The sequence below is a fragment of the Pipistrellus kuhlii genome, unplaced genomic scaffold (assembly GCF_014108245.1).
Source record: "Pipistrellus kuhlii isolate mPipKuh1 unplaced genomic scaffold, mPipKuh1.p scaffold_m20_p_1, whole genome shotgun sequence".
Lineage (NCBI taxonomy): Eukaryota > Metazoa > Chordata > Mammalia > Chiroptera > Vespertilionidae > Pipistrellus > Pipistrellus kuhlii.
In genome coordinates, this window is record NW_023425404.1 from 39691480 (window position 1) to 39715790 (window position 24311).

Sequence of the window (24311 nt, forward strand, 5' to 3'; positions counted from 1 at the left end):
AGGTTGTATGAGTCCACTGGTGAATATCCAGCATTTGCATCATATAGACCAGTTTAATGTGTCAAAACCATTGGATGGACATGTTTTAAATGGTTAGCTTTCTCCCTTTTCTCCTTCGATGCTGTAATCTAAACTGGAGTACTGAAGAGTGAGGAAAGGGATGCTGTAGTCTCTGCCTGCTAGCTGATTCTGTGACTGGATGCAGGATTCTCTTCTCAGCTCTCAGGCTGAGCATGAACAGGGTCTTAAAATGCCCACTCTGGCCGAAACCGGTTTGGCTCAGTGGATAGAGCGTCGGCCTGTGGACTGAAAGGTTCCAGGTTCGATTCCAATTAAGGGCATGTACCTTGGTTGTGCAAGAGGCAGCTGATTGATGATTCTCATCAATGTTTCTAACTCTCTATATGTCTCTCTTCCTCTCTGTGAAAAATCAATAAAATATATTAAAAAAAAAAGATGCCCACCCTGTAGTTCACCTAATTTTCAATAAAATATATTAAAAAAAAAAAAAGATGCCCACCCTGTAGTTCACCTAATTAGTGGGACTAATATGAAGTAACCTTGACTTGAGTATACCAGGGTGCTTCTTTTCTAAGTGCCAAAAAAAAAAAAAATAAAAAAAAATAAAAATCTTGATTAAAAAAAAAATTCTGACAGAGGAAGGGACAGTCATGTAACAAAAGAATGGCTAAGTGTGCCAGGCAGTCGATCTAATCTATTTGTTAGCTGTGGGGAGTGTGTTTAGTTTTGAGAATTCTACTCCCAGCAGAGGGGATCTGATCCCAGGAGAAAATCTGGAGAAGAGAAGCAGGAAGCACAGAGAGCAGCTACAGTGAGCAGAAGCGTTGGTGTGAGCCTTTGGGGTCTACTTCTGGCTCTGCCACTGCTGGGTGCCTGTCAGCAAGTCACTTCTTGACCTCTCTGAGTTGTGGTCTATTTGCTTGTTTCAGCTCTAAAATGGGGCAGTAATTCTTGCCTCACAAGGTTGTCCTGAGGATTATATTAAGTAACATTTGTCAGAACAAGCAGTGCACAATAGGTGCTCAATAAACAATAATGTTAAAAAATTAGAAACTAGGACCAACAATGAAAGGTTAGAGTCAGTAGGAGAGAAATGTCCTTAAAGAGTCTTTAATTTTATGGTTCTGAACCCCAGCAGCACATTAAAATGCTCTTGAGATTGAAGAAAAATATCCAATGCATGCCTGTGTGCCCCACTCTGGACAAAGATCAGACTTTCTGGAAGTAGAGCCCAGACATAGAAAAAGCTCTTAAATGTGGGGACTCTAATGTGGAGTCAGGACCACAAATATCTGCCCTTCATGAAAGATGAAGGAATTTAAGCCAAACTGAGAAGAGAAAAGCTACCAACCCATGCTGCTAGCTGTGGCAAAACTAAGCCTTGGAAGTAGGTGTCCTTGTCCCAGTCTCTCACTTCTGTTTATCTAAAGACGCCATGTTCTCTGATTTTCAGACACCTCAAGAGCAGCTGTCATATCTGGTCCATTAGTTCATCTCATGTAGAAAAGTGTGTGTGTGTGTGTGTGTGTGTGTGTGTGTGTGGTCCCTCTGCCCACACATTCATCCTAGTGGGGAAGACAGCTATTAAATGAAAATGGTGTGAGTGATGTGGGACCAGACAGTGGAGCATGGACACCTAAACCCAGGGGAAGTGGGTGTGGAAAGCTAGCGTTTCTGGAGAGGTGACAGGTGGTAGGCCTGAAGAACTGGGGGTATCAAGTAAATGGGGGAGGAAAGGAATTCAGATGAAGCAGCTTACACGAAGGCAGGCACCTTCTGGGAAGGGCAGGTGGTTTCATGTGGCGGAGTGATGAGGCTGTGGTGGTGGGAATAGTGGGAAAGAGGCTTTATTTGTTTTCATAATCTGAATGTCACAAATGGAGTTTTGAAATTGCTGTTACCACTTAAATTGATCTTTAGATGCCTCAGTCCTGTTATTTTCTGGTAGAAATCAAACAGATTGATTTAGCCTGTTATTTCTGAATATTTCAGAGAGACAAGAAATATCCAATAACACACATTTTTGGCATTTCCATTCCCATCCTAGTTAGAATCAGTGAGCACAATAAAACTAAGAAAGGAGGTTTAAGAAATGAAAACATATTGCAGAAAGCAGGCATCTTCAACCAGTTTATTGAGCTCTTGACTAGAGGGTTTTTTATTTTTTAAAAGGGTGGAATATCTCTGAGAAGGAATTCACCCTAATATGCACAAGTAATTAATCAAGAAAAAGAAATATCTTTGAGAAGAAACCCATCCTGATATGGGTAATTAATAAAAAGAAAAAAATCCACCCAACTTTAGGAACTCTGTTCAGGGAGAAGCAGCCTTGAATAGAGGGCAGGGAGAGCCATCGTGTTCTCTTCTATCATGTGTAACAAATTACTTTCCGTGCAAAATGCCAAGTTGCATTTCCTACCCCGTGCATTGCTGTGAACATGATTCTGGCACATGGTGGCTTGGCCAGCGATGCTCCTGATATCAATCTTGAGGACTATTCAAAACCAGGATGGGAGTCAGAGTTGATCTGTGCCAACATTCCTGCTGAGAATTAGCCCAGTTCCATGATGTGTGGGGGAGCCTCGGTGCCCTGCCCTTGCCTGTTTGGGGTACATGGATACAGCTGAGAGACTCTGCAGGGAGTGTGAAGCTAGGAAACCACTCGATAGGAACACTTTTCCATAATAAGTTCTAGGTGAAAAATGATAAAAAAAAAAAAAAAGGTCAGATTTTTCTCCCATTTAGCGCAGCTGTGGTGCTTCCATGAAAAACTATTTCTGCTCCAGCAGCTGGAGGAATGCAGAAGAATTGGAGACAGGCTCCAAACGAGCAGGGCTCCAGGAGCCCTCTGGGTCTTTGCTTAACTCTTCCAACAACCTGGAGACCCAAGGGACAGATTAACTGCTTGGCTTGTGCCTTCATTTGTCAGGTGAAGAAACGGAGGCCCAGGGGCCTGAAGTGGCTTTCCCACACTGAAGGTGATTAGGGGCCAAGCCAGAGTTTGTAGTACGTAGGTCTTCCAACTCTGGGCCAAACTGCAGTCCACAAACCTGAGCATGGTCGTCATTAGCCAGGTCGTCAGAGATAGGGCGGGAAGTATAAGAAGGGTATACTGTGATATCTTTGCTGATTGAGGATAAAAGGTAACAATGAACTCCAATTTTGGTCTCTATGCCTTTATCCTGTGTAATCTGTCTTCCAGGGCTGTATGTTTCCCAAACTATAGTTTATCTGTTTCACCGCACCAATTGCCTGTTGGATCAGAATAGGGCTTGGTTTTCTGGTCCATCCCTATTGACTTAACCACTCAGAAGACTCGAGCATCCTTAGATCTCATCTATCCCACCACGTCCTTCCACCTTCTGATCACGTATGAAAGGGCTCAGTACGACCAGTGTAGCACCTGTCCCCAAGGAAGCCTATTTATTTCTTTTCCACCTCAGGTGGCCCGGTGGATCCAAGGCCTTGGTTTGATGTCAATATTTCATTTGTTCTTAGACTTTCTAACCCCCTTAATTTGGGAAACCTTTGTATGGTATTTGTATAAGTAATAGTTTAGGTTGGTTTGCACAAGACCTATCATGTTTTGTAAGCAGACCCACAGAGTCAGTTCTCACTTGAACTTACTGTTTTTAAACATTGCTCTTTCCTATTAAGAATTCCCTGCTTTGAGTTGCATCTGTTCTCCTTCCATGGCCTCTTCCCCCTCGTGGTAATGATAATGAGGCGTGCCTCCTGTTTGGGGTCGCTTAACCTCTCTTGCTCCACTGGCAGGGAGGATTCATGAGTAGCAATATATTTTCCGAAGAGTCTGACCTGGAAACTGAGCATGTCATGGGAAGGCACAAGGTACTTGATCCCATAATTAATGAAGGTTATTGCATCCTGGCCATTCTCTGGGTAAGAGCCAGAGAGGTCTGACTCTGGCTTACAACAAAGTGCTGCAGAACCATATTTCATCTGTTCAGATCTAATATTAAGTCGTACTCAGATTTTCCTTTAAGTGGGCTGCAAAACTGCACTTATTGAGCACCTGCTAGGTCTACATGGGAGATCTCTTAGCTGGGAGTTCCTTGTAGCTAGGGACTGTGCCCAACATTGCACCTGACACACAGTAGGAGAGCCAGAAATATGTGTCTCAATGAAGGAGATGGGTATCCACTCCAGATGGAAGTGGTTCTCCCCTCACCTAACACACCCAGTTCTTTCCTGAGGCTGGGCTACAACTTGACCTTCTTCCAAAGATGAAAAGGAAAGACATTCGTTATTCATCTGAGATTTGCCTTGCAATGTTTAGCATGAATTTGGTGTCTAAGGAAAGGCTGGCAAAGAATTGACACAGGAAAAATTATGCTTAGGTATTCTTTTCTGATGACCATAGACTGAGCAAGATTTTGCATAGTTAGTGTAGCCATGAAAATAATCATAGTGGCAAAAAACAAACAAACAAACAAACAAACAAACAAGCCCCATACATATCAACCCACAGAGGGTTTGAGGATGGTCAGGGAGTAGGACTAACAGAACATAGTGCCCACCAGGCAACAGTCTCTTTACCAACTCCAAACACTTAATGTCTTACACTGTATAAAATCCATGATTTCTCGCTTTTGCTTATTTTTAAAAATGTCTAACTGAAGGCAGAATATTTAAGATCATCATTTGTGTCTACAGAAGGTGAAATTTCTACTCACTTTGAAATCAGTTTGGAGTTTGAGGATGAGATTTAGGGGAGGAGGAGATACACATTAGCTGCTCAATATGCACAGAAAGGCAGGTAGGCGGCCAAGGCAGAGTGTTGGGGGAAGGAAGGGAAGGAGAGGGCGAGAGCCACACTTGTGCTCTGGATTCAGCCTTCATAGAGTCCAACAGGTTCTGCCAGGAGCCAACTGGGTAACCAGGTAACATCCCTTGACTTCTAACTCTTGAGTTTTCTCACCTTTGAAATGAGTTAGTACCTAATTTTTAGGGGCTTTGAGAGTCTTAAACGAGTGAATGTGTGTAAATATCTAACATTAACTTAATAAATGTTAATTTTTTAATACAATGAATTATGACATTCATGATCACAGTGATTATTTCCTCTGAGAAAGCACCTACGGTATCTTTCTGGACTTTGACACGAGTCCCCATCAATTAATATGGTTTCTTCTGGGCAGAGAGAGCCACATACCTGAAATACTCAGAACAGGCAGCTGTAGACACAGCCTCCTGGGGATGCCCCTGGTGCTGCTACCCAGCTGCCTGTGGGTGCTGCTTTCCTCTCCTGCGAGGCCTCAGGCCTCTGTCATGATTCCCACCCGCTGATGGTCCCTGGAACAGAAGGCTGATCTATCCTCCTTTCTTTGGTGTACTTGTCTTTTCTTCTTGAAAGAGACAGAGCATGTCTGCCTGAGAACGGGGCCTTTGTTAGCCAGTCTTCATAGGGAGGTTACCTCGTCACAGAAGAGACAAGCTGGCAAGGCAGGGAAGGAGCGATGTGGCTGGTGGGCTAATCCATTCATCTTTAGGGTCAGATGTAGGCGTTTCTCAACCCCTTGTTAACTAACATTGGTCCACGAACAAAGAGGCTCTAATTTTACCTCTTTCAGAAACATCACTGTTTGTTCCCCAATTTGGGTTTCCTCAGAAGGAGAGTGTATGTTCTAAAACTTTTGCCATGAGGTGGAGTTAGACTACAACCACAAAGCATTTAAGCCAGCTAATCCAGAAGAGGAGGGGATGGTGTGGGAGGTCCCCAGACCTTCCACAGCATATCTGAAACAGTGGATGTCCATGGACAGGATGTCCATGCAGGACGAGACCTGCTGTGAATGGGCTGGGGCCCTCCCCCACCATCACCTCCTCCTCTGCACTAGGGGTGGAGGGAGAGGAGCCCTGGCTCCCCACGCCTACACATGGGTTCTCAGGCCCAGATTTTTTACATCACTTAATCCTCAGGACAACTAAATTCTGAGGCAGATACTGTGCTATTTTTTTTCCATTGATTTAAAAAAAAAATCTTTATTGTTGAAAGTATGATAGATGTTCCTCCCCCCTCCCCCTCCCCATTGACCCCTTCTAGTTCAGTTCCACCTCCTGACCCAGGCCTTCACCACCCTGTTGTTTATGTCCACGGGTTATGCATGCATGCATACAAGTTCTTTGGTTGATCTCTTCCCACCCACCCACCAGATACTGTTTTTAGCTTCATTTACAGAGGAAGGAACCCCGAGGCTCAGAGAAGCTAAATAAATTTTCCAAGATCAAACAATAAGTGATAGAATCAGTAAAAGAAACTCAGGCCTCAGAGCCTCTGCTCTTACCTGAGACTCAGCACTGCTCGAGGAATTACTAGTTCTGCTTGAGGATCTCAACAAGCGGCTGGAGGAATCCAACATAAATTCAGCATTTCTCTCCTCCAGGTTTTCAAAATACTTAATTTTTGGTAGATCCAGGCACAGGTAGCATTTCTCATCTCAACTAGAGCAAACTGCCTACATGATGGCTCAGTGCTTTCCATAAAGTGGCCTCTGCCCTCCAGGAGAGCAGCGCCATTACTGGTCAGGTTCTCCAGAAGACCCTGAGGTGGAGTTTGGGGTGCAGGCTGCTTATCAGGTTTCCCTGCTGAAGGAGAGTGGACACAGGGGAAGCCGTGCTGCAGTGCAGGCCTGATGTCCTCTGCCAACCATAGGTGGCCTGGCTGAGCATATATAGTCTGCAGAGTTGGCCTGCGGTAAACTGAGAGAGCAGGCCTGTATACCCCGGCCCTCAGTGGATGGATGAGGGATGCTAGGGGAGGGCATCCCTGTGAGCAAGAGAGCTTTTTCTAGCTGAGGCAGATTCTGAAGGAGCTGACAGCTTCTTAGTTGCTGAGGCACTAACATTTCTTGTCCATACAAGTTGACCCCAGGAGCTGTTCCTGTGTCATCAGTGGGTGAGTTTGCTTTGCAGGGTCCATTTCTGCTGACTGTCACTGTTGCCCGGAGCTGGCTCAGGCCACTGACCATCTCAGTGCACAGTGTGTGAAACCTCTCTCCATTTCCTTTCAGGTTGGAAAGCTTATCCAAGAAGCAGCTGGAAGAAGTAATTTGAAACGAGTAACTCTGGAACTTGGCGGGAAAAGTCCCAATATTATTTTTGCAGATGCTGATTGTAAGTCAACCAGGCCTCATATGTGTTCCGGCACATGCCCTTCAGCGATTTCTCCTATCTCCCTTAAAACACACACAAAACTTCAGTGTTGAGAGTATTACAAATGTCCCCCATTTTCCCTCCATTGCCCCCTTCCACCCGGTTCCTGCCCTGCCCAGGCCTTCATTACCACTATATGATCTGTGTTCATAGGTAATGCATAAATGCATGTAAGTTCCCCGATAATCTCACCCCATCCCTACCCTCATCCCCACTTCCCTCTGAGATTCATCAGTTTGTTCCATGTGTCCATGCCTCTGATTGCATTTTATTCATCAGTTTATTTGTTCAATTATTTGTATTTTTGGATTCAATTGCTGATAGGTGTGTATTTATTGACATTTTATTGTTCATAATCTTGATCATTGTTTCCTTTTTTTCCTTCATCTTTTTCTTAAGTAATACCCTTCCCTTCAACATTTCATGTAATACTGGTGATGAACTCGTTTAGCTTTTGACACGACAATGAGGAAAAGATCTTTAATGCTAAGGGACACTCAAGAAGAATCTGGACTCTTCCTTCAAGGGGAAAATAGTTTAATATAGGAAAAGAGCACTTATCAATGTGGAACTAAATAGGATTTGTTTTCTAGACACTAATAAGCCATTTTGCCCTTGTGCTGTGTAGAACAGGGTGGAAGGGGTGAAGGCTTGGTCAGCGCTATATACTAGAAAGACCAATGTGCTGCGATCTGAACACCTGAAATACAACCTCCCTGCCTAGTTTCAAGAAGTCTGAAACTTCTCAAGTGTGCCTGGCGGCTTTGCAGGTCATTTAGAAAATTCTTCACTAGCCAATATTTTCCCAAGCCCACAGCCTCTCCTCTATTTGGTCAGCCCAACCCCTTTCTGTTGCTCCCGTGACACTCAGACAGGAAGACAACACACGATGGTCAGCTCCGTGTGAGCAGACCCAAATTGGAGGTGATTACACCTTGGCAGTGGGGCTTTAGGGAGACTTGAAGCAGTAGTCTAGGGAGCCCCCATGTCTCCTGGAAGGATGCTGTCTGGTTCACTCTGCACAGGTGTGGTCTCTCTGTTTTGAAAAACTGGCCAGGGAGTGACATTCCCAGTCTCTCTCAGCCATCCTGTTCCTTCCCCACATCCTGCCCGGCAGAGCTGCTTCCCCGCTCTCTCCGCTGGGGAGAACAGGGAGCAGACTGCCTGCATTCCAGCCCCAGCTGGGAACGTGCAAGGAGTGCAGCTTCAGTTTTATACTAGATGCCAGGGGATCAGAATCCTTACAGCTAAATCCTCCCGAGGAGTGGGCACTTCATCGATGTGATGTTGATGGATTGATTCAGTCATTTAGCAGCAAGCACACACCAGAGTTAATTCTGTCTTGAAACATAAGAGATGGAAATGAAAGCCTTATCACAGACTATTAAACAAATCCCTGTAAAAATAGAGGAAATGTGATGTTTTCGAAGAAAAGCCATTGCTTTGTTAAATTTACCAAAACACCAATTAAACATAACAGCCACAAGGCCCTATAGATTAGGGGTTGCACATTGGTAGTCACAAGCCAAATGCCAGTCTAACTATGTTTACAGTCCATATGTTACACAGTGCTTAAAAAAAAAACAAACAAAAACAACCTGTACTTTAAAAGTACCGATTTCTGTTTTTCCTTAAAATTGGAAATGTGGCAATCATGGGCTTATCTCCATGCATAGCAATAGCCAAACGTGGTGGCTTTCCTTCCCAGTGTCCCTCACGTTATTTTACTGGCTGGCAGATTCACACCATTACATTATCTGCCAACCCCTGTGAATTGGGGTTTGGGCCTCAAAGAGGTGAAGATGCCCAAGTTCACACAACCAGTAAAGCCAGGGTCTATTAGAGCCACAGCTACGCTGTGTTCTCAGCCCAGTGCTCTCTCAGTGACTCGCCCTGGGCTGGGAGGGGAGGGCCGGCCCGAGGACGGCCCCTCCCGGGTGAGGCAGTGCGGGAACCTGCCTTTCCTCTCGCAGTGGACCACGCGGTGGAGCAGGCTCACCAGGGCGTGTTCTTCAACCAAGGCCAGTGCTGCACGGCGGGCTCGCGCATCTTCGTGGAGGAGTCCGTCTACGAGGAGTTCGTGAGGAGAAGCGTGGAGCGGGCCAAGAGGCGCATAGTGGGGAGCCCCTTTGACCCCACCACGGAGCAGGGACCCCAGGTAGAGAAACCATAAACCGCCCCTTCCTTTACATTTTAAAAAATATTGATTTTAGAGAGGAAGAGAGAGGGAGAGATAAAAACATCTATGATGAGAGAGAAGCTTTGATCGGCTGCCTCCTGCACATCCCTCCCTGGGGATCAAGCCCACAATCCAGGCATATACCCCAACCAGGAATTGAACTGTGAACTCCTGGTTCATGGGCCATGTTCAACCACTGAGCCATACTGGCCGGGCCCTTTCTTTACTTTATCCCTGGTAAGCACAGTAACTGGTCACTTAGTGGGACCCAGCAAAGCACCACCTTCCTTTATCCCACTGCCTCCTCACTCTTCTGCCTTGTCTTCACAGCTGGAAGTGTGGCCGGTGAGGCATTGCTTATGTCTTAGATTCTCTTTCCATTTCTAAATTTTATTTCTGGAAAACAGAAGGATTAGAGTTGCCTTAAGGATACTCTCAACTTTGGGGGTAAGTTGGAGTCGCTCAGCCCTAAAGGAAGACCTAGTCATGACAAGGTGGATCTTGCCATGAAAACCCAGTCCCAGCCCTGACCATGGACTTCAGACATCCTTGTAGAGGCCGCAGTCAAAGGAGGCTGGGCCTCTCTATTCTCAGAAGCCATTTATCCTTTTTCTCAGCTGCAAAGGACTCCTCTGATGCGCCTGGGGAGTCCATTCATGTTTGGACATGAAGACGGTATGGCTGTCTCTCACTCTGAGTGCCTTGTGCACTTTGGTGGATGAGGAGGCAACGAAAGTCCCGCAGCCTGCTCTCAGTGCTGCAGGCTTTCCACAGTCATCAAGGCATACTTCCAGATGGAGTTCTGGTTTTAAACTGTAGATAGAGGCTGAGAATTTGTAAAGAATGTGTGGACCAGATCACATCTGGGCCACTAGAGCCTGGGTTTTCCTCATAAGAATCAACACCTTCTCAGTTTTGGAGCCATTTGAGAGAAGATTGATGTCCTAGCTCAGTGGTCGGCAAGCTCATTAGTCAACAGAGCAAATATCAACAGAGCCAAATACAACGATTGAAATTTCTTTTGAGAGCCAAATTTTTTAAACTTAAACTTCTTCTAACGCCACTTCTTCAAAATAGACTTTCCCAGGCTGTGGTATTTTGAGAGCCACACTCAAGGGGCCAAAGAGCCGCATGTGGCTCGTGAGCCACAATTTGCCGACCATGGTTCTAGCTGATTATTTGAAACTCAGGAATGTCAGTTTTTATATTATTTACCATAACAATTGCGTGAAGAGCCTATAACTTTTGGAAAGCAAGACTGACTTTATTTCATGGAGTAGGAAGTGAGGCCTCACTATTTATTTATTTATTTATTTATTTATTTATTTATTTATTTATTCTGCCTCTGTGTTTTTAGGCCTCACTCTTTAAACTTAACCCTTTTCTCTAAAGGTGGAACATTCCATTAAAAATTTATCCCAATAGGATTTGAGGTAAAGAGGTTGCATTAACTCATCTCTTGTTTTCATCTTTTTGGTATCAGTACAACTTGTTAAACTCTTAATTTTGGCTATAGAAGTACATTTTCCTCCACACAGTGAATAATTAATTCACCAGTATCTCCATCACTTAGAAACATTGTGTAAATATTAAACTGGTATATCTGATTTAGTGGTATCACCAGAGTCGTTCATTTATTGGAATTCTTGATATATTTGTTTGAACCAAACAAATTGCCATTTTCCACGGATAAAAAAATGTTTAAATAATAGTATTCCATATGATTTGACTAGATATGATGAAGCATTTTAAAAACACAAATAATTCTTGAAAACATGCTTATTTCTGTTTTCATGGAAGATTTTACTTGGAGTCACTTGGCAATTTTGTCTGTAGATTGATAAGAAGCAGTACAACAAGATCCTGGAGCTCATCCAGAGCGGTGTGGCCGAGGGCGCCAAGCTGGAGTGTGGAGGCAAGGGGCTGGGCCGGAAGGGGTTTTTCATCGAGCCCACGGTGTTTTCCAACGTGACTGATGACATGCGCATTGCCAAGGAGGAGGTATCAAATACAGGATTCTTACATTTTGGCATGTTAGAATAGCATTTCTAGTACAATGATATTAGTGTTTTCTATTTTGTATATATTGTATATAGCAATAAACATGGCTACACAAATCTCTGTTTCAAGAAAAAAGTTAAAAAGACAGGGAAGGAAGGTGACATATTCCATGATTGCAATTGTTATTAGTCAGCAGAATCATCAGAATAGCCAGTTGTGGGGTCACCAGGCTGTTAAGCACGGAAGGAAAGGCAGCCAGGCATCCTCACAGTGATGCAGCAGAGGGATCACACAGGTCAGCCAGCACCCAGAACAGTGCCTCCTCGGCTCTGCTCAGGCTCTGAGACACAGCTGAAGTACACGCAGTGGGACCAAGTGACACCAGGGAGGGTGGGGCGTGGGGCATCAAACACACTCTAAGGATAGACTCCTGTGTAATCCATTTCTGCTAAGTTTGGGGTATTTTCCAGTTTTGTGCTGCTGAACATAAACATCTATACTAATAAAAGGGTAATTGCAAATTGGCTAGGACGCCTTCACACAATGAGTGAAGAGCAGGCTGTGTAGGGCAACCAGGCTGGCAGGGGGAGGTAGGGAGGAGCAACCAGGCTGGCATGTGGGGCAGTTGGGGACGATCAGGCCCAAGCAAAGGCAGGAGTGATCAGGCAGGCAGGTGAGCGGTTAGGAGCCAGCAGTCCTGGATTATGAGAGGGATGTCTGACTGATGGTTTAGGCCCCATCCCCGGGATCAGACATAAACTGGCAGTTGGTCGTCCCCCAAGGGGTTCTGGATGGAAGAGGATGCAGGCCAGGCTGAGGGAAACTCCCCCATGCATGAATTTTGTGCATTGGGCCTCTACTTATTTAAATAATGAAGGCAGAGAACACTTTCTTTGAAATGTGGAAAGCAGACAAAGGAATGGCATAGCAAAGATGTTGAGGCAAACTATCTTGTTGCAGATCTTTGGCCCTGTTCAGGAAATCCTGAGGTTTAAGACTATGGATGAAGTTATCGAAAGAGCCAATAACTCTGACTTTGGACTCGTAGCTGCTGTCTTTACCAATGACATCAACAAGGCCCTCACAGTGTCTTCTGCCATGCAAGCTGGGACTGTTTGGTAAGATCTGTCTGTGTCATCATTCTGGCCATAACACATTCCTGGGGAGGTACGGGGACTTCTCCATTCTCCAGAGCCTGGGTGAAGTACACTGTGTCCTCTGGAAGGATGGGGAAGGCCCAAAGCAGCAGACGTCACCCTGAGAGGGGACACAGCCCTTACTGGCTAGATCAGGAAATCCAAGTGAATTACATATTTTCCATCTGGAACAAAGGAAATAAAACTTACAAAAGAGGTATCATGCCAGTGGAATTATTTTTGTGTGAGCAGAATACACACTAACATAACACTGTTTTCTTTTTTCAGGATCAATTGTTACAATGCCTTAAATGCCCAGAGCCCCTTTGGGGGATTCAAGATGTCTGGAAATGGAAGAGAAATGTAAGTGTCCTAAGTAGCTGGTTCTTAGTATAGGAGAGGACTCCCTTTACTCATTAAACAAGAATTTGCTTGAATGTACACCACTGTAAGCTAAGCTCCATGCTATATGTTACAAAGATGAACAAACACAATTCTCTCACCCGAGGTGGGAATGGGGAAAAGTTAATGTACCAGCAATGCCATATTATAAGGGCCATTAGAGAAGTATGTCAAACATTTTGTAAGCATAGAGGCAGAACCAATTAATCTCACCTGATGGGGTCAGAGAATTTTTTAGGAGCAGGCATTCCAGGCAGAGAGAATAGCAAGAACAAAAGTGTGAAGGTACAACAAATATAGACTAGCCAGGGACCAAACCAAGTTTGGAGTGCTTAAAACTAAGGTCATTGACTGCTAGCCCAGGGATGAAGGTGGCTGGTAATGTTTGCTTTGCCTCATATTTAAAAACTAGAGGCCTGGTGCATGAAATTCGTGCACGGGGAGTGGAGTGAGGGTGGTTGTCCCTCAGCCCAGCCTGCACCCTCTCCAATCTGGGACCCCTCGAGGGATATCTGACTGCCCATTTAGGTCCGATCCCATGAGCAGTCAGACATCCCTCTCACAATCCAGGACTGCTGGTTCTCAACTGCTTGCCTGCCTCCTTCCTAATTGCCCTTAACCTCTTCTCCCTGACAGCCTGATCACTCCCAACCACTCCCCTGCCAGCCTAATTGATCCCTAACTGCTCCCCTGCCAGCATGTTTGCTCCTAATTGTCCTCCCCTTCAGGCCTGGTCACTCCTAACTGCCCTCCCTTGCAGGCCAGGTCCCCCCACTCCAACTGCTCTCCCCTGCAGGCCTGGGTCCCTCTCAACTGCCCTTCCCTGCAGACCTGGTCACCCCAACTTCCCTCCTCTGCTGTCCTGGTCACTCCTAACATCCCTCCCCTGCTGGCCTGATCACCCACAACTGCCCTCCCTTGCAGGCCTGGTCCCTTCCAACTACCCTCTCTTGCTGGCCATCTTGTGGTGGCCATCTTGTGTCCACATGGGGGCAGGATCTTTGACCACATGGAGGCAATCTTCTTGTGTGTTGGAGTGATGGTCAATCTGCATATTACTCTTTTATTAGATAGGATGGAGGCCTGGTGCATGGGTGGGGGCCAGTTAGTTTGCCCTGAAGGCTGTCCAGGATCAGGGCTCACTTGGGGCATGGGGCAGCCTGGGCAAGGGGCCTGTGGTGGTTTGCAGGCTGGCCACACCCCCTGGCAACCCAAGCAGAGGCCCTGGTATCTGGGGTTTATTTATCTTCTACGATTGAAACTTTGTAGCATGGAGTGGAGCTAAGCCTTCTGCTAGCTCTGTGGCTGCCACCATTTCTGTTTGGATTTATGTATCTTCTATCATTGAAGCTTTGTAGCCTTAAGCAGAGGCCTAAGCCCGCAAGGGTAGGTGGAAAGCTTGGCTTCCTCCCTTGTCAGGGAAACCCAAGCTTCCCTCCTCCTCTCTGGCTGTAACCATCTTGGTTGGGTTTATTTGCATATTTGTTCCTGATTAGCTTGTGGGCATGGCTTGTGGGTGTAGCAGAGTGATGGTTAATTTGCATATTATTCTTTTATTAGATAGGATCTTTATGGTCCATTCTATAACAAGGAGGCTCTAAATAAATCTAGATTCCTTGCTTATTTCCGTCTCCCTATAGAACTGCTGCAGCTGTGAGCTCTGCAGTTCACCATTTCCCCACCTCTCCTGTTGCTTGTGGGACCTGAGTATTGGTTGTCATTTTACACACCCCTGATTCACTCACCAGCTCAGCACCTGTAGGTTCTTTGAGTCTGGAAATGCAGCGTTAGTGCATAGCATGAATGAGTGGTTTAATCACAATATCAAAGGCCTTCAAGGGGCATTCTGTGGGAGTTGAGGAGATCCCAGAGTGTTTAAGGCCAAGATTCATGGCACAAGAGGATGCTTGGGCAGAGATTATAAGAAGATGACCTGCTAGAAGGAATTTGCAGTGACAATAATGATACCATTAGTAAAATGCCTTATCTCTGTTTGGCTTTATGCTAACTTGTATCCTAACGTCTGATTCAATTTTTACAATGATCTTTTAGGATAAATACTTGTCTTTATATTACAGATAGTTTAGAGGGGGAATGGAGAATTAGAAGAGTTGTGTAGCTTGCACAAGTCATACATCCAGTAAATGGCAGATCTGAGATTTGAACCTGGAATTCAGTGACTCCAAATGCACTTAGTTTCCATAAGATCAGCCAAGGAAGCGGGGGGGGGGGGGGGGGGGGAAGGAGGCCAGGGGAGGGTGGGCATAAGGACTCTATAGGCACAGGATCTGGATAGAGTCCTGAGATGCTAAGGACCTGAAAAATGGGACCGAAGCTGAGAAAATCTAGACTCAAGAGGGATTTTATTTGCGAGCTTCATATACAAATGGACTTTTTGGGTAGCATTTGGAGAATTAATGATAGCCAGGGTCTTCCTGAGGTGATGTCTACCCTCCCAAGCAAAAAAAAAAAAAAAATTGGTTGTTTTGAAAAGAGCTGGACCCATGTTTTCTAAATCCTGTGACTCACAAGAGGAAACATCTTCCATGTCCTGTCCTCTGCCATTACTGAATGCATCTTCATTATTATTATTTTTTGAGAAAATGCTCAGTTAACTGTCAGTCTTCTAGCGAATATTGAGTAGAGCACATGGCTTGGTCTGTGGGAGAAGATGCGGCTCAGTAAGGTAATTAAGCTCATATTGGGTAAAAGAAATATACAGCAAGGTGAGCTGAAGAAGTCCGGGAAGTCTTCAGATGTGATCTATTGTAGCAGTTGGAATTGGCCTTTAAAGGAGAGGAACATTTAGGTAGGTGGAGAGAGGGAGATATGTTTTCAGGGTTGTAGCCGGTTGAGAGGAGTACGTAAAGACACTGTGGGAGAAATCAGTGTGATTTAAGGGGAAGTGCAGTGAACCCATAAGACTAACGCAGAAGGGCTACATGCTTAACACATTGTGGACGGATCACGAAAATTCTCGCTTCATATTAAATTTTACAAAATGTCATACTTTAAAAATATATTAGCTTGTAAGAACATGTAATAAATAACTTCAAAATGTGATGGGTATTTAATTTTAAACCGTGCCTCTAACATTTATGTAAAACGTTTTTTTGTAACTTGTTCAATAGAAACTTACCTGGCTACAGGGTAAAGCTAGCAATAAAACTACCAGTCCTGGTCCATAATGTGTTAAGATACTTTAGCTAGTCATTTCCAGCCCATTAAACCATAAAGCAGGTGTAATTTTGAGGAAAAGAGGAGACTTTGTAGAATCACACTGCTCAGATGTGTATCCTGACTATAGCATTTAATACCTATGTAACTTTGGGCAAGTTACTTTATCTTACTAAGCCCCAGTTTCCTCATCTATAAAAATGGGCATAATTCTAGTACCTACCCCAAAGGGTTGCTGTGAGGATTAAATGTTAGCATTAAGTATGCCAAACCTCCAAAGGAGTGTCTGGCCAACGGTCAGAAAATGTTAGCTGCTCTCATCATTATTGATCAAGTACTGTATGTGAGTGCTATGCAAATGCGTCCACAATGTGTTAAGCATGTAGGCCTTTTTGTGTTAGTCTTATGGGTTCACCGCATTTCCCCCCTAAATCACTCTTAATTCTCCCACAGTGTCTTTCCTTACTCTTCCCAAGCAGGTGATCCTCCTTTTTCTTAATAAATATCTTACTTTGGAAGTGTGGCAGAATTTTTCCTAAGTTCCAGCCAGTATCACCAGCTTCAGTGCTGTCTCTGGTGATGCCAGGGAGGAACCACTCCTGCTTGAACCTTTGCTTCTGGCTTTAGCACCTCTCACTTGCTTTACAGCCAGAACCCACAGCCAGTCGGGATGCTCTTTGCTCAGCCATGGGTGCCCCTCTGCTTTTATACAGTCCTCACGTACTCCAGATGACTCTCCTTAGCCTGCACATGGCCTTGCTTTCTGCTTCCACTTGTCATTTTGCTTCCCGCCCCTGGGTTTGGGCTTCCCCAGGCTCTGAGAGGTTGAAACAGTCCCTGGGTCTGGGAGTGCTGCTCCCATTGACTTTCCTGTGACAGGTCATCAGCAGGGTGAATCATGCTTGTGATAAGTAAGCGCGGCTGATGGCTATAATCCCCGGCTTGGCCTGGACCCTCGTCATGGTCAAGCATCCTCCCGGGATTCAGGCTGTGACGTCCAGGGCCAGTCTGCTCCTATCAGAAGCATTGCCCCCTGCTAGAAAGATGGTACAAGAGACCGTCTGGCTGTGTCAGAACCACCCAGAACAGTGGGCCAAGAAACTGCAGAACGGCACTGGATTCGTCTTATAGGCTCTATACATAGTGAATTGGCCTCCTCAGGCAGATAAACAGTAATTAGGAAGCAGAGCTCTTTGATGAGACCCACTTCATCTTGCTCAGTTATATGCTTCTTTGTCCCCGCTTGCCCCTCAAACATGCTTTCTCTTCCTTGCATGGTAGGAAACGCTTCTTATAAAGAACCTGCCTTGTCCTGGCCTCACTCTTCCTTCTCATGCAATACAGTCCTAGAAACCCCACCTAACCCTGCGTGTGGAAGGAACTGTGCCTCACAGCCTGCAAGCTCCATGTCGCTTCGGTCTCTGCCATCTCCCTGCCACCTCGGAAAGGATAGGAGTAGAGACAGGAGGGAGCATCTTCTGAAACAAGCTGCAGGGAGGGCTGGGGAGCCTCCGCGTGCTCCCCCAGGGAACGCTGTGGAGAGGGCTCCCTCTGCAGGTTACCTGGCGGCTGGCCTCTGACTCCGGGGACAGAGAAGGCTGTTTCTCAGTTCCGCCTGCTCAGCTGACTCCATCTGTTTCACTTGCCCCATCCTTTTTCCTTCCTCGTTCAGACTCCCCTGAGACACAAGAGCCTGAGCTATAAAATATGTGTCACCATCAAGGGAAAGGAAAGAAAGCCGTGAACCTCAGCATTTTACAGATGAAGGACACAAGCATTGAAAATGAGAAGCATTATTAGGATGCTCTGCACAAGGGCTTCTCTAGTTCATGGTGTGCTCACACGCGTTGCGCACAGAAAGTGACTGCAGTCTGGGGAGAGGGGTTCTGAGCGTGCCTACCTGGGGACCCCTCAGAGATTCTGACTTAGTAGATTGTGCTGGGGCCCAGGCTCTGCATTGTTAACAGGCTCCTGGAGTGGTTCTCATGCAGGTGGTCTGGGGACCCTGCGCTGAGAAATGCTGCTGTAAGCCAAAGAACAAGGCAGGGAAAGCGACACCCGGAAGCAGAAATCTCTGTTTGTTTAGTGAGTGAGTCTAACTGGTTTTCTTAAATGGCAGGATGAGAGACACCAAAATCTAACATCTTACTTTATGGGTAGATATGCCGAGTTTGGTTCCTGTTAGGGAATTTAACCTGTTCTGGCTGAGGAACAGGAATAAGACTTCTAAGTGCACCTGTGCCCTGACACATGGTCCAGCTGTGAAGGCGACCATACAGAGTGGGACACCGCAGTCACAGGTCTGCCTTTGGTGGGGCAGGAAGTGGGGCTATGGGCTGTGCACTAGGTTGGTGAGGCAGCAAGTCGGGTGAGGGAGATAACAAGCCTGGGGGGGGGGGCAGAAGCTCAGGCAGCCCCCCTGGTGTCAGGCTGTGTAGAGGTGGGCCCAGGGCTCTGTAAACACAGAGGGAGGGCAGCTGCTTCTGTGGAGCGTCAGGAAAAGCTTCATGGAGGTGTGACTTCACAGAGAATAAAAGGAGAAAAATTCAAGCATTTTCAAGAAAAAAGAAAACAGACTTGCTTTTATGGTGAAATCAAGACAAGAATAAAAGACAATTAAAAAGAGGTCAGGATGGGAGGGGCTAGAGAAGAAAAGTAAAGACAAATTGCATCGTAGCCACAAGGCTTCACTCTACCTAGCAGCCTGAGAGCAGCGGCTGCAAGCTGCCTCTGGGAGTGTCCAGAGGGCTGGGGACGGCGGCCGCAGTCTCCTGTCACCACCTGGCCTGGTGACCAGCTCCACCCTCCTCTCAGCCCAGCCACCGGCATGCTCCTCAGAGCCTGGGGCCGTTATTTAGTTCCTCCTTCACCCAGCCCAGTGCAGTGCTGCCCAGAGTCATAGCTCAGTTTTGTTTGCTCACCAGATGAATGACCATCCTGGATCTATAACCAAGATCTCAGAGGTCCCTGTGAGCCAGGAAGGAGAGTCTGGAGCGGGGGTGGGGGGTGAGGGGGTAGATGACAGCTTACTGCCACTTCCCATCTTCTAAAACGTTTTTCCTAAGAGTTTGTTTGACAACATATGACAAAGAGCAAGATCGCAAATGCTCCCCAGTCGTTTTCAGTCAGTTATTTTGATTACTGTGAGGGCTGCGGACATTGTTTATTCAGGATGATGTTTTTCAGGCATTTCAGGTGGTTTGTGCTCTTCCCAGATAGGCCTTGGGGGTTCAATTCCATGTATTAGATCTAAGAGCCAACGAGAAGGGATGTAGAATCCAAAACCCAGAGGCCTTTAGCCTGGGGATCTCCCGGTCTCCTCCCAGGTGGAGTGGACCTGCTCTCTGCGAGAGCGGTCGGAGCACAGGCGCATCCTGGGCCCAGTGGCAGGACCGGGATTGGAAGAGAAAAGCACGCCATAGTCCTGAGGAGCTAGTGCTCCTGCGGTAGAAACAGCCCAGGCATTAGACACTGGGTCTGCCTGGCAGTGGTGCCCAGCCAGGGTCTCTGGTGACTGCTGGCCACGGCGAACCTCTGGCCTGTTTCTGAGTAGTTGTGGCCTTTGTGTGTAACACTGAAGACAGATCATCTTAAGAAACGGCGGCTGCTCATAGGTGACTTCCCCAGCCCGCATATGGGATTGGCGTCATTAGGATTTCCTACCGGCGCTCCAGGGCCTGCTGGTAGCAGGTGACAGGCTGCACCTCCCAGGACTCTGGCACCTCCCATGGGGCTACTGGGCCTGGTGTCTGACACTCCCCTTTCCATTTTCAGGGGTGAATTCGGCCTGCGGGAGTACTCCGAAGTGAAGACTGTGACAGTCAAGATCCCCCAGAAGAATTCCTAAGGAGGCCAAGAGGGAAGTGAAGGTCGCCTGCACGCCCCCCTCCCCCCTCTCTGCTTTCCCTGAGGGCCCAGCTCTCAGGAATCCAAAGTTGACACTCGGTCCTTATTTAAAGATGGAAATGATGACACATAGGCCAGGCCGGTCCCTGCATCCCTAAAGCAAGCCAGCTGGGCACAGTTTCTTGGCACTCTGTAGGGAATCACCTAAAGATACCAAATATTGGGGAGGGCAGGGTGAAGGAAAGACGGTGATTACCAGCACCCCCAGTATCTCTCTGAGGTGGGGCTGGATAGAGAGCTGTGATATTGGATGCCTTCTGTCACAAGACCCTTCCTCCCTCGGAAAGGCAGCCTTCCCACCGGCTTCCTCTTCCCGGTCCAGGCGCTCCCTGCTCCTCCCCTGCTCCTGCTCCTCCGCGGAGAGCTCAGCTGAGCTCATTTGGGGCAGATGTTTGGGCCGGGAACAATTTTCCAAGGTTTTGCAGCCAAATTACCATTTCATGTTATCCATTTCTTCAAAGCAAATTATTGAAATGGCTTTAGTTAGAGCCAGGCCAGACGGACAATGCCAGGAGCTGGTGCACTGCAGATACACTAGGAAGGAAGGAGGAACTGGGGATTTTCCAGACCCAGCCTGGGTTTCTCACATCCACGGGGAGCCCGAGGGCAGGACCAGGAAGGTGGTATGTAGTTCCCAGCTTCTGAGCCCCGGCATGTGTGGCGGAGGGGGTGCACACCTGCATTTGATTCCTCGGTTATTCTAGAATAAGGCAGGGAGGGGGTTGTTCTCATAGATGAATAAGACCTTTTCCAAAGTTTATCTTTCAAGTCAACCAAAGCAAGCTGAGTAGGCTCGAGCATTTGGAGAAAGGCAATGCTGGGTGCCTTCCAGAAATAATTTTGTTTCCAACGCCGCTCGACAATTCTTAACTAAGTGGATTACCTCTGTGGTTGGATCAATAGTTTCTCCTGTACCCCAGCCCCCACTGCACCACCGGTGGCTCCCCCCCCCCCCCCCCCAGTGCTATGGGTGTTGGCCTCTCATGCCTTAAAACGCCCCAGTTCCACTGGCAGGAACCTTGGGAAATCTGGCCGAGCCTGGCGGTCTTCTTTCCCGTTGGCACAGTACCAGTGTACCCCGGTCTCCTCGCTGCACCAGAACTCCTCTGCCACTTGCAGTGGCCCCTGCCGGGCCCCAGGGCCCCAAGCTGAACTCCATCTTGCCTCTCCGCCTCTTGAGCGGGGAGAGAAGCAGGCTGGCCCCTTTCCTCCCAGCCACGCACTCCTCTCCCGTGAGCCCACCAGTGTGATGTAAGCAGTGTCCGCTTTCTTTCCTTCTCCTCTCCTTCCAGCTGCCAAAGCCAACCCCATCTCTAACCTAGAGGAAGATCACTTATTTAAAAGTACCCAACATAACCTAGAATATATGGAATGTGGGCAACACATATATAGCCTTCTGTATTTAACTGTTTCTGCTTCCTAACCACACCGGGTTCCCTTTCTAACCCTTGTCTGTCCACATTTTAAAGAAACCCCTCCTCGCTGTTACTTACCTACGACAGTGCATTCCGTGGCCCGACGCCTCGAGGGATGCCACGTGTCCGACCCTCCGTGTGAATGTCATGCTCTCCCCTTATAGCTTGTGCCCAAGTGAACATACCCGTTAACCAGCTAGTTACCTTCAAACTGCGATATAGAATGTGAAGATGAAGATTTATTTCTTTTAATTTACTTAAGAAGAAACCTCTGTGCTAGCAATAAAGCATTTATATTGTGTACTCCTCAGGGCTCTGGCTGTGTTTGTAAGTCTGTGTCACACGCGTATCCCTCTCCCGGCGGCTGGGCACCCAGCTGTGCCGCTCTCTGGTGACGGAGCAGGAGTCTGAGAGGGTGTTCTTACAGCCGGGGCAGGGCAGACAACACCCTCATTTTCTGACATCACTTAGAATGTGTGTGTGTGTGTACGGTTTTATGTGGCAAACACGTATAACCATCTACGAAACACGTGAAATAACATTTTCCATTCAAAATATATAGCCTCCATGAGAGCTAAATGTGGAGGAGCTTGGGAGATCCAGTTCTCACAAACGTATCTACATGTTGAGCTCATGTTGCTGATGGCACTTGGTGTGGCTGCATTTGATTTTACCGGAGCAAAATGAAGTCGAAGCTGACTGCCTGAGGCAACATTTTGCAGCTGGAAGAAGGAAGCTGTCAGATGACTGTACCACCACCTACAGCTTGTTTGCTCTGTCTTGTGTTCTCAGAGTTGAGCTCTTGTGGAGTAGCATCCACTTTTTTAGACTTGCACATCCCCTCCTTCCAATCTCCACCCAAGCCCAGGTCTAGTGAGACAAACACAGAGTGGGGACGTGGCTGCAGAGGAAAGCTACGTCTGTGGCTGGCATTCGGCCGCTCCCTGCTGTGTCTCGTCCCTCAGAGGAGCCAGTGGTGTGGGTGAGAGAGCAGCCCGGGGCCGCAAGCTGAACTCCATCTATAAGAGGCAGGCTTCCTGCTCATCTCCCTCTTGCTCAGCAAGAAAAAGGAGTTGGGCATAGATAAACATGGAAGTCCTCTGGGCAGGTGCCTTTGTAGTGCTTATTTGTAGCAGGAATTAGAAGAAAGACATACTTTGTTCTTCAGAACATAGCATTCCTCAAACTTCCTCCCTTTATGATTCTGACATACAGACAAGTGCTGGCCGCATCACAGATGTCAATAAGGAAACAGAGACACCCATTGGTCACCTGTCATCAGCACTACGTAGTGACGGTCTTTTTCCCATGTAGCCGGTTTGTGAGAACAGGGCCCCCAAATTCATTTAGCTTATTGTTAACACCTGAGATTTCTGTTGTACCTTTTCTTCCAAAACACCCTCAGTGCACTCATCTCGATGGTTTCATTCTTTTTCATGGCATTTTAGTTAATAAAGGACAAAGATATTATAATGTAGGGACTAAGAAACAGAACCCACTGGACTGTGTGGGAGAACAGGAAGGCACCTAAGAAAAGAGGACAAAGAGAAGTGAGTAGAAGGGGTGGGTTTTGAACTGGGAAAACTCATTGCATTCTGATAGGCCGGGAAGCAAGAGGAAGGGATTTCTGGTCAAAGGAGAAAGCCTAAAAGCTGCAGAGGCGAGGCCAAGGCACCCTTCTCTGACGACTGTGAGAAGACGACGCCAGAGCAGGCCTGGCATGCTGGCAGCTGGCAGCTTGCGGAGGGCCTGGGGCAGCCACTGTCCCCAGGTCACGTCACAGAGAGCAGGCGTCTCCAGCTCTTTTGAGCATGCAGTTGTGGAGCAGCATGGAGAAGAGACACAGATTGTCTCCTCTTGGTGTAATGCTTGCTTGGTCATGGGGATGGAGGGGAAGGAAACAAACCAGGGTATCAATCACCAGAGCCTGATGAATGAATATGAAAGATGACAAGTAGGCCAGGAAGCTTTCAAGCCCAGCTGAATGAGGAAATGGCAGCACCACTGCCCCAGAGGTTGAAACATGGAACAAAGTTTTGAGAAAAAAGTCTTGCTGTCAGGCTTTGGACGTGGAAATTTTGGGATGATAAAGAGGTATCCAGACAGAAATCTCCAACAGGCAATTAGAAACAGGGGGTCAGAACCTGGCTCAGGTGATCAAACTACAGCACGAACATAAAAGGGATGGCTCTGAGTGGAGGAATAAGAACAAAACCAGGCGCTGCCTGGTGTGTAACAGTGGTTAGAGCACTAGCCTGTGCACCAAAGAGTTAAGTGTTAAATTCCCAGTCAAGGGCAGGTTCCTGTGTTGCAGGTTCATTTCCCGGCCCCATTGGGGCACATGTGGGAGGCAACCAATCCATGGCCTCACTCATATTAATGTTTCTCTCTCTCTCCCTCCCTCTCACTCTCTCTCTAAAAATCAATGGGAAAAATATCCTCAGGTGAGGATTAACAAAAAACAAGAAAACAACAGCAACAACAAACACCAGGGCCAGCTAGAAGAAGCTGAGCAAAACAAGCGGAGGCTGTAGTGAGAGAAGTAGGAGGAGATCGCACCAGGTGTGCCCCCCAGAAACCCAGGGGAGAGCTGAAGAAGGCAGGCAGCAAAGAGGGTAGAGGATGAAGGTGATGGGAGGAGACCCTGACTTTCTCTCTTCCTTTATGGAGTAGAGACTGCTGGGTCTGTGGGCTGAGGAGGCATAAGCAATCCCTGCCTTGTGCGTGCTTTATGCCTTTCACAGGCCCGTGCTCAGCAACAGCCTTGAAGCCACCAGGCCTCCCTGAGCCATAGGGCAGACTCTACCAATAAGCCAGTATCCCCTCTGACCCTCTGGAAAGAGGACGTGAACCCACAATTAGTACACGTCACATTGAGTTAGAAGAAACTGGAGCTGGACT

General features: G+C 47.1%; 1 protein-coding gene across 1 annotated transcript in view; it reads left to right on the plus strand.

Moving 5' to 3' along the window:
* The window catches only part of ALDH1A2 (aldehyde dehydrogenase 1 family member A2), an 88765-nt gene extending 67049 nt beyond the window's left edge, over positions 1-21716 (plus strand). The window contains exons 8-14 of the mRNA XM_045582193.1: positions 7053-7155; positions 9168-9352; positions 11210-11374; positions 12335-12492; positions 12799-12873; positions 19864-19952; positions 20886-21716. Of these exons, the coding sequence (XP_045438149.1) occupies positions 7053-7155; positions 9168-9352; positions 11210-11374; positions 12335-12492; positions 12799-12873; positions 19864-19936 (759 nt within the window). The 3' untranslated portion in view covers positions 19937-19952; positions 20886-21716. The remainder of the gene's footprint in view (positions 1-7052; positions 7156-9167; positions 9353-11209; positions 11375-12334; positions 12493-12798; positions 12874-19863; positions 19953-20885) is intronic.
* The last annotated feature ends 2595 nt before the right edge of the window (positions 21717-24311 follow it).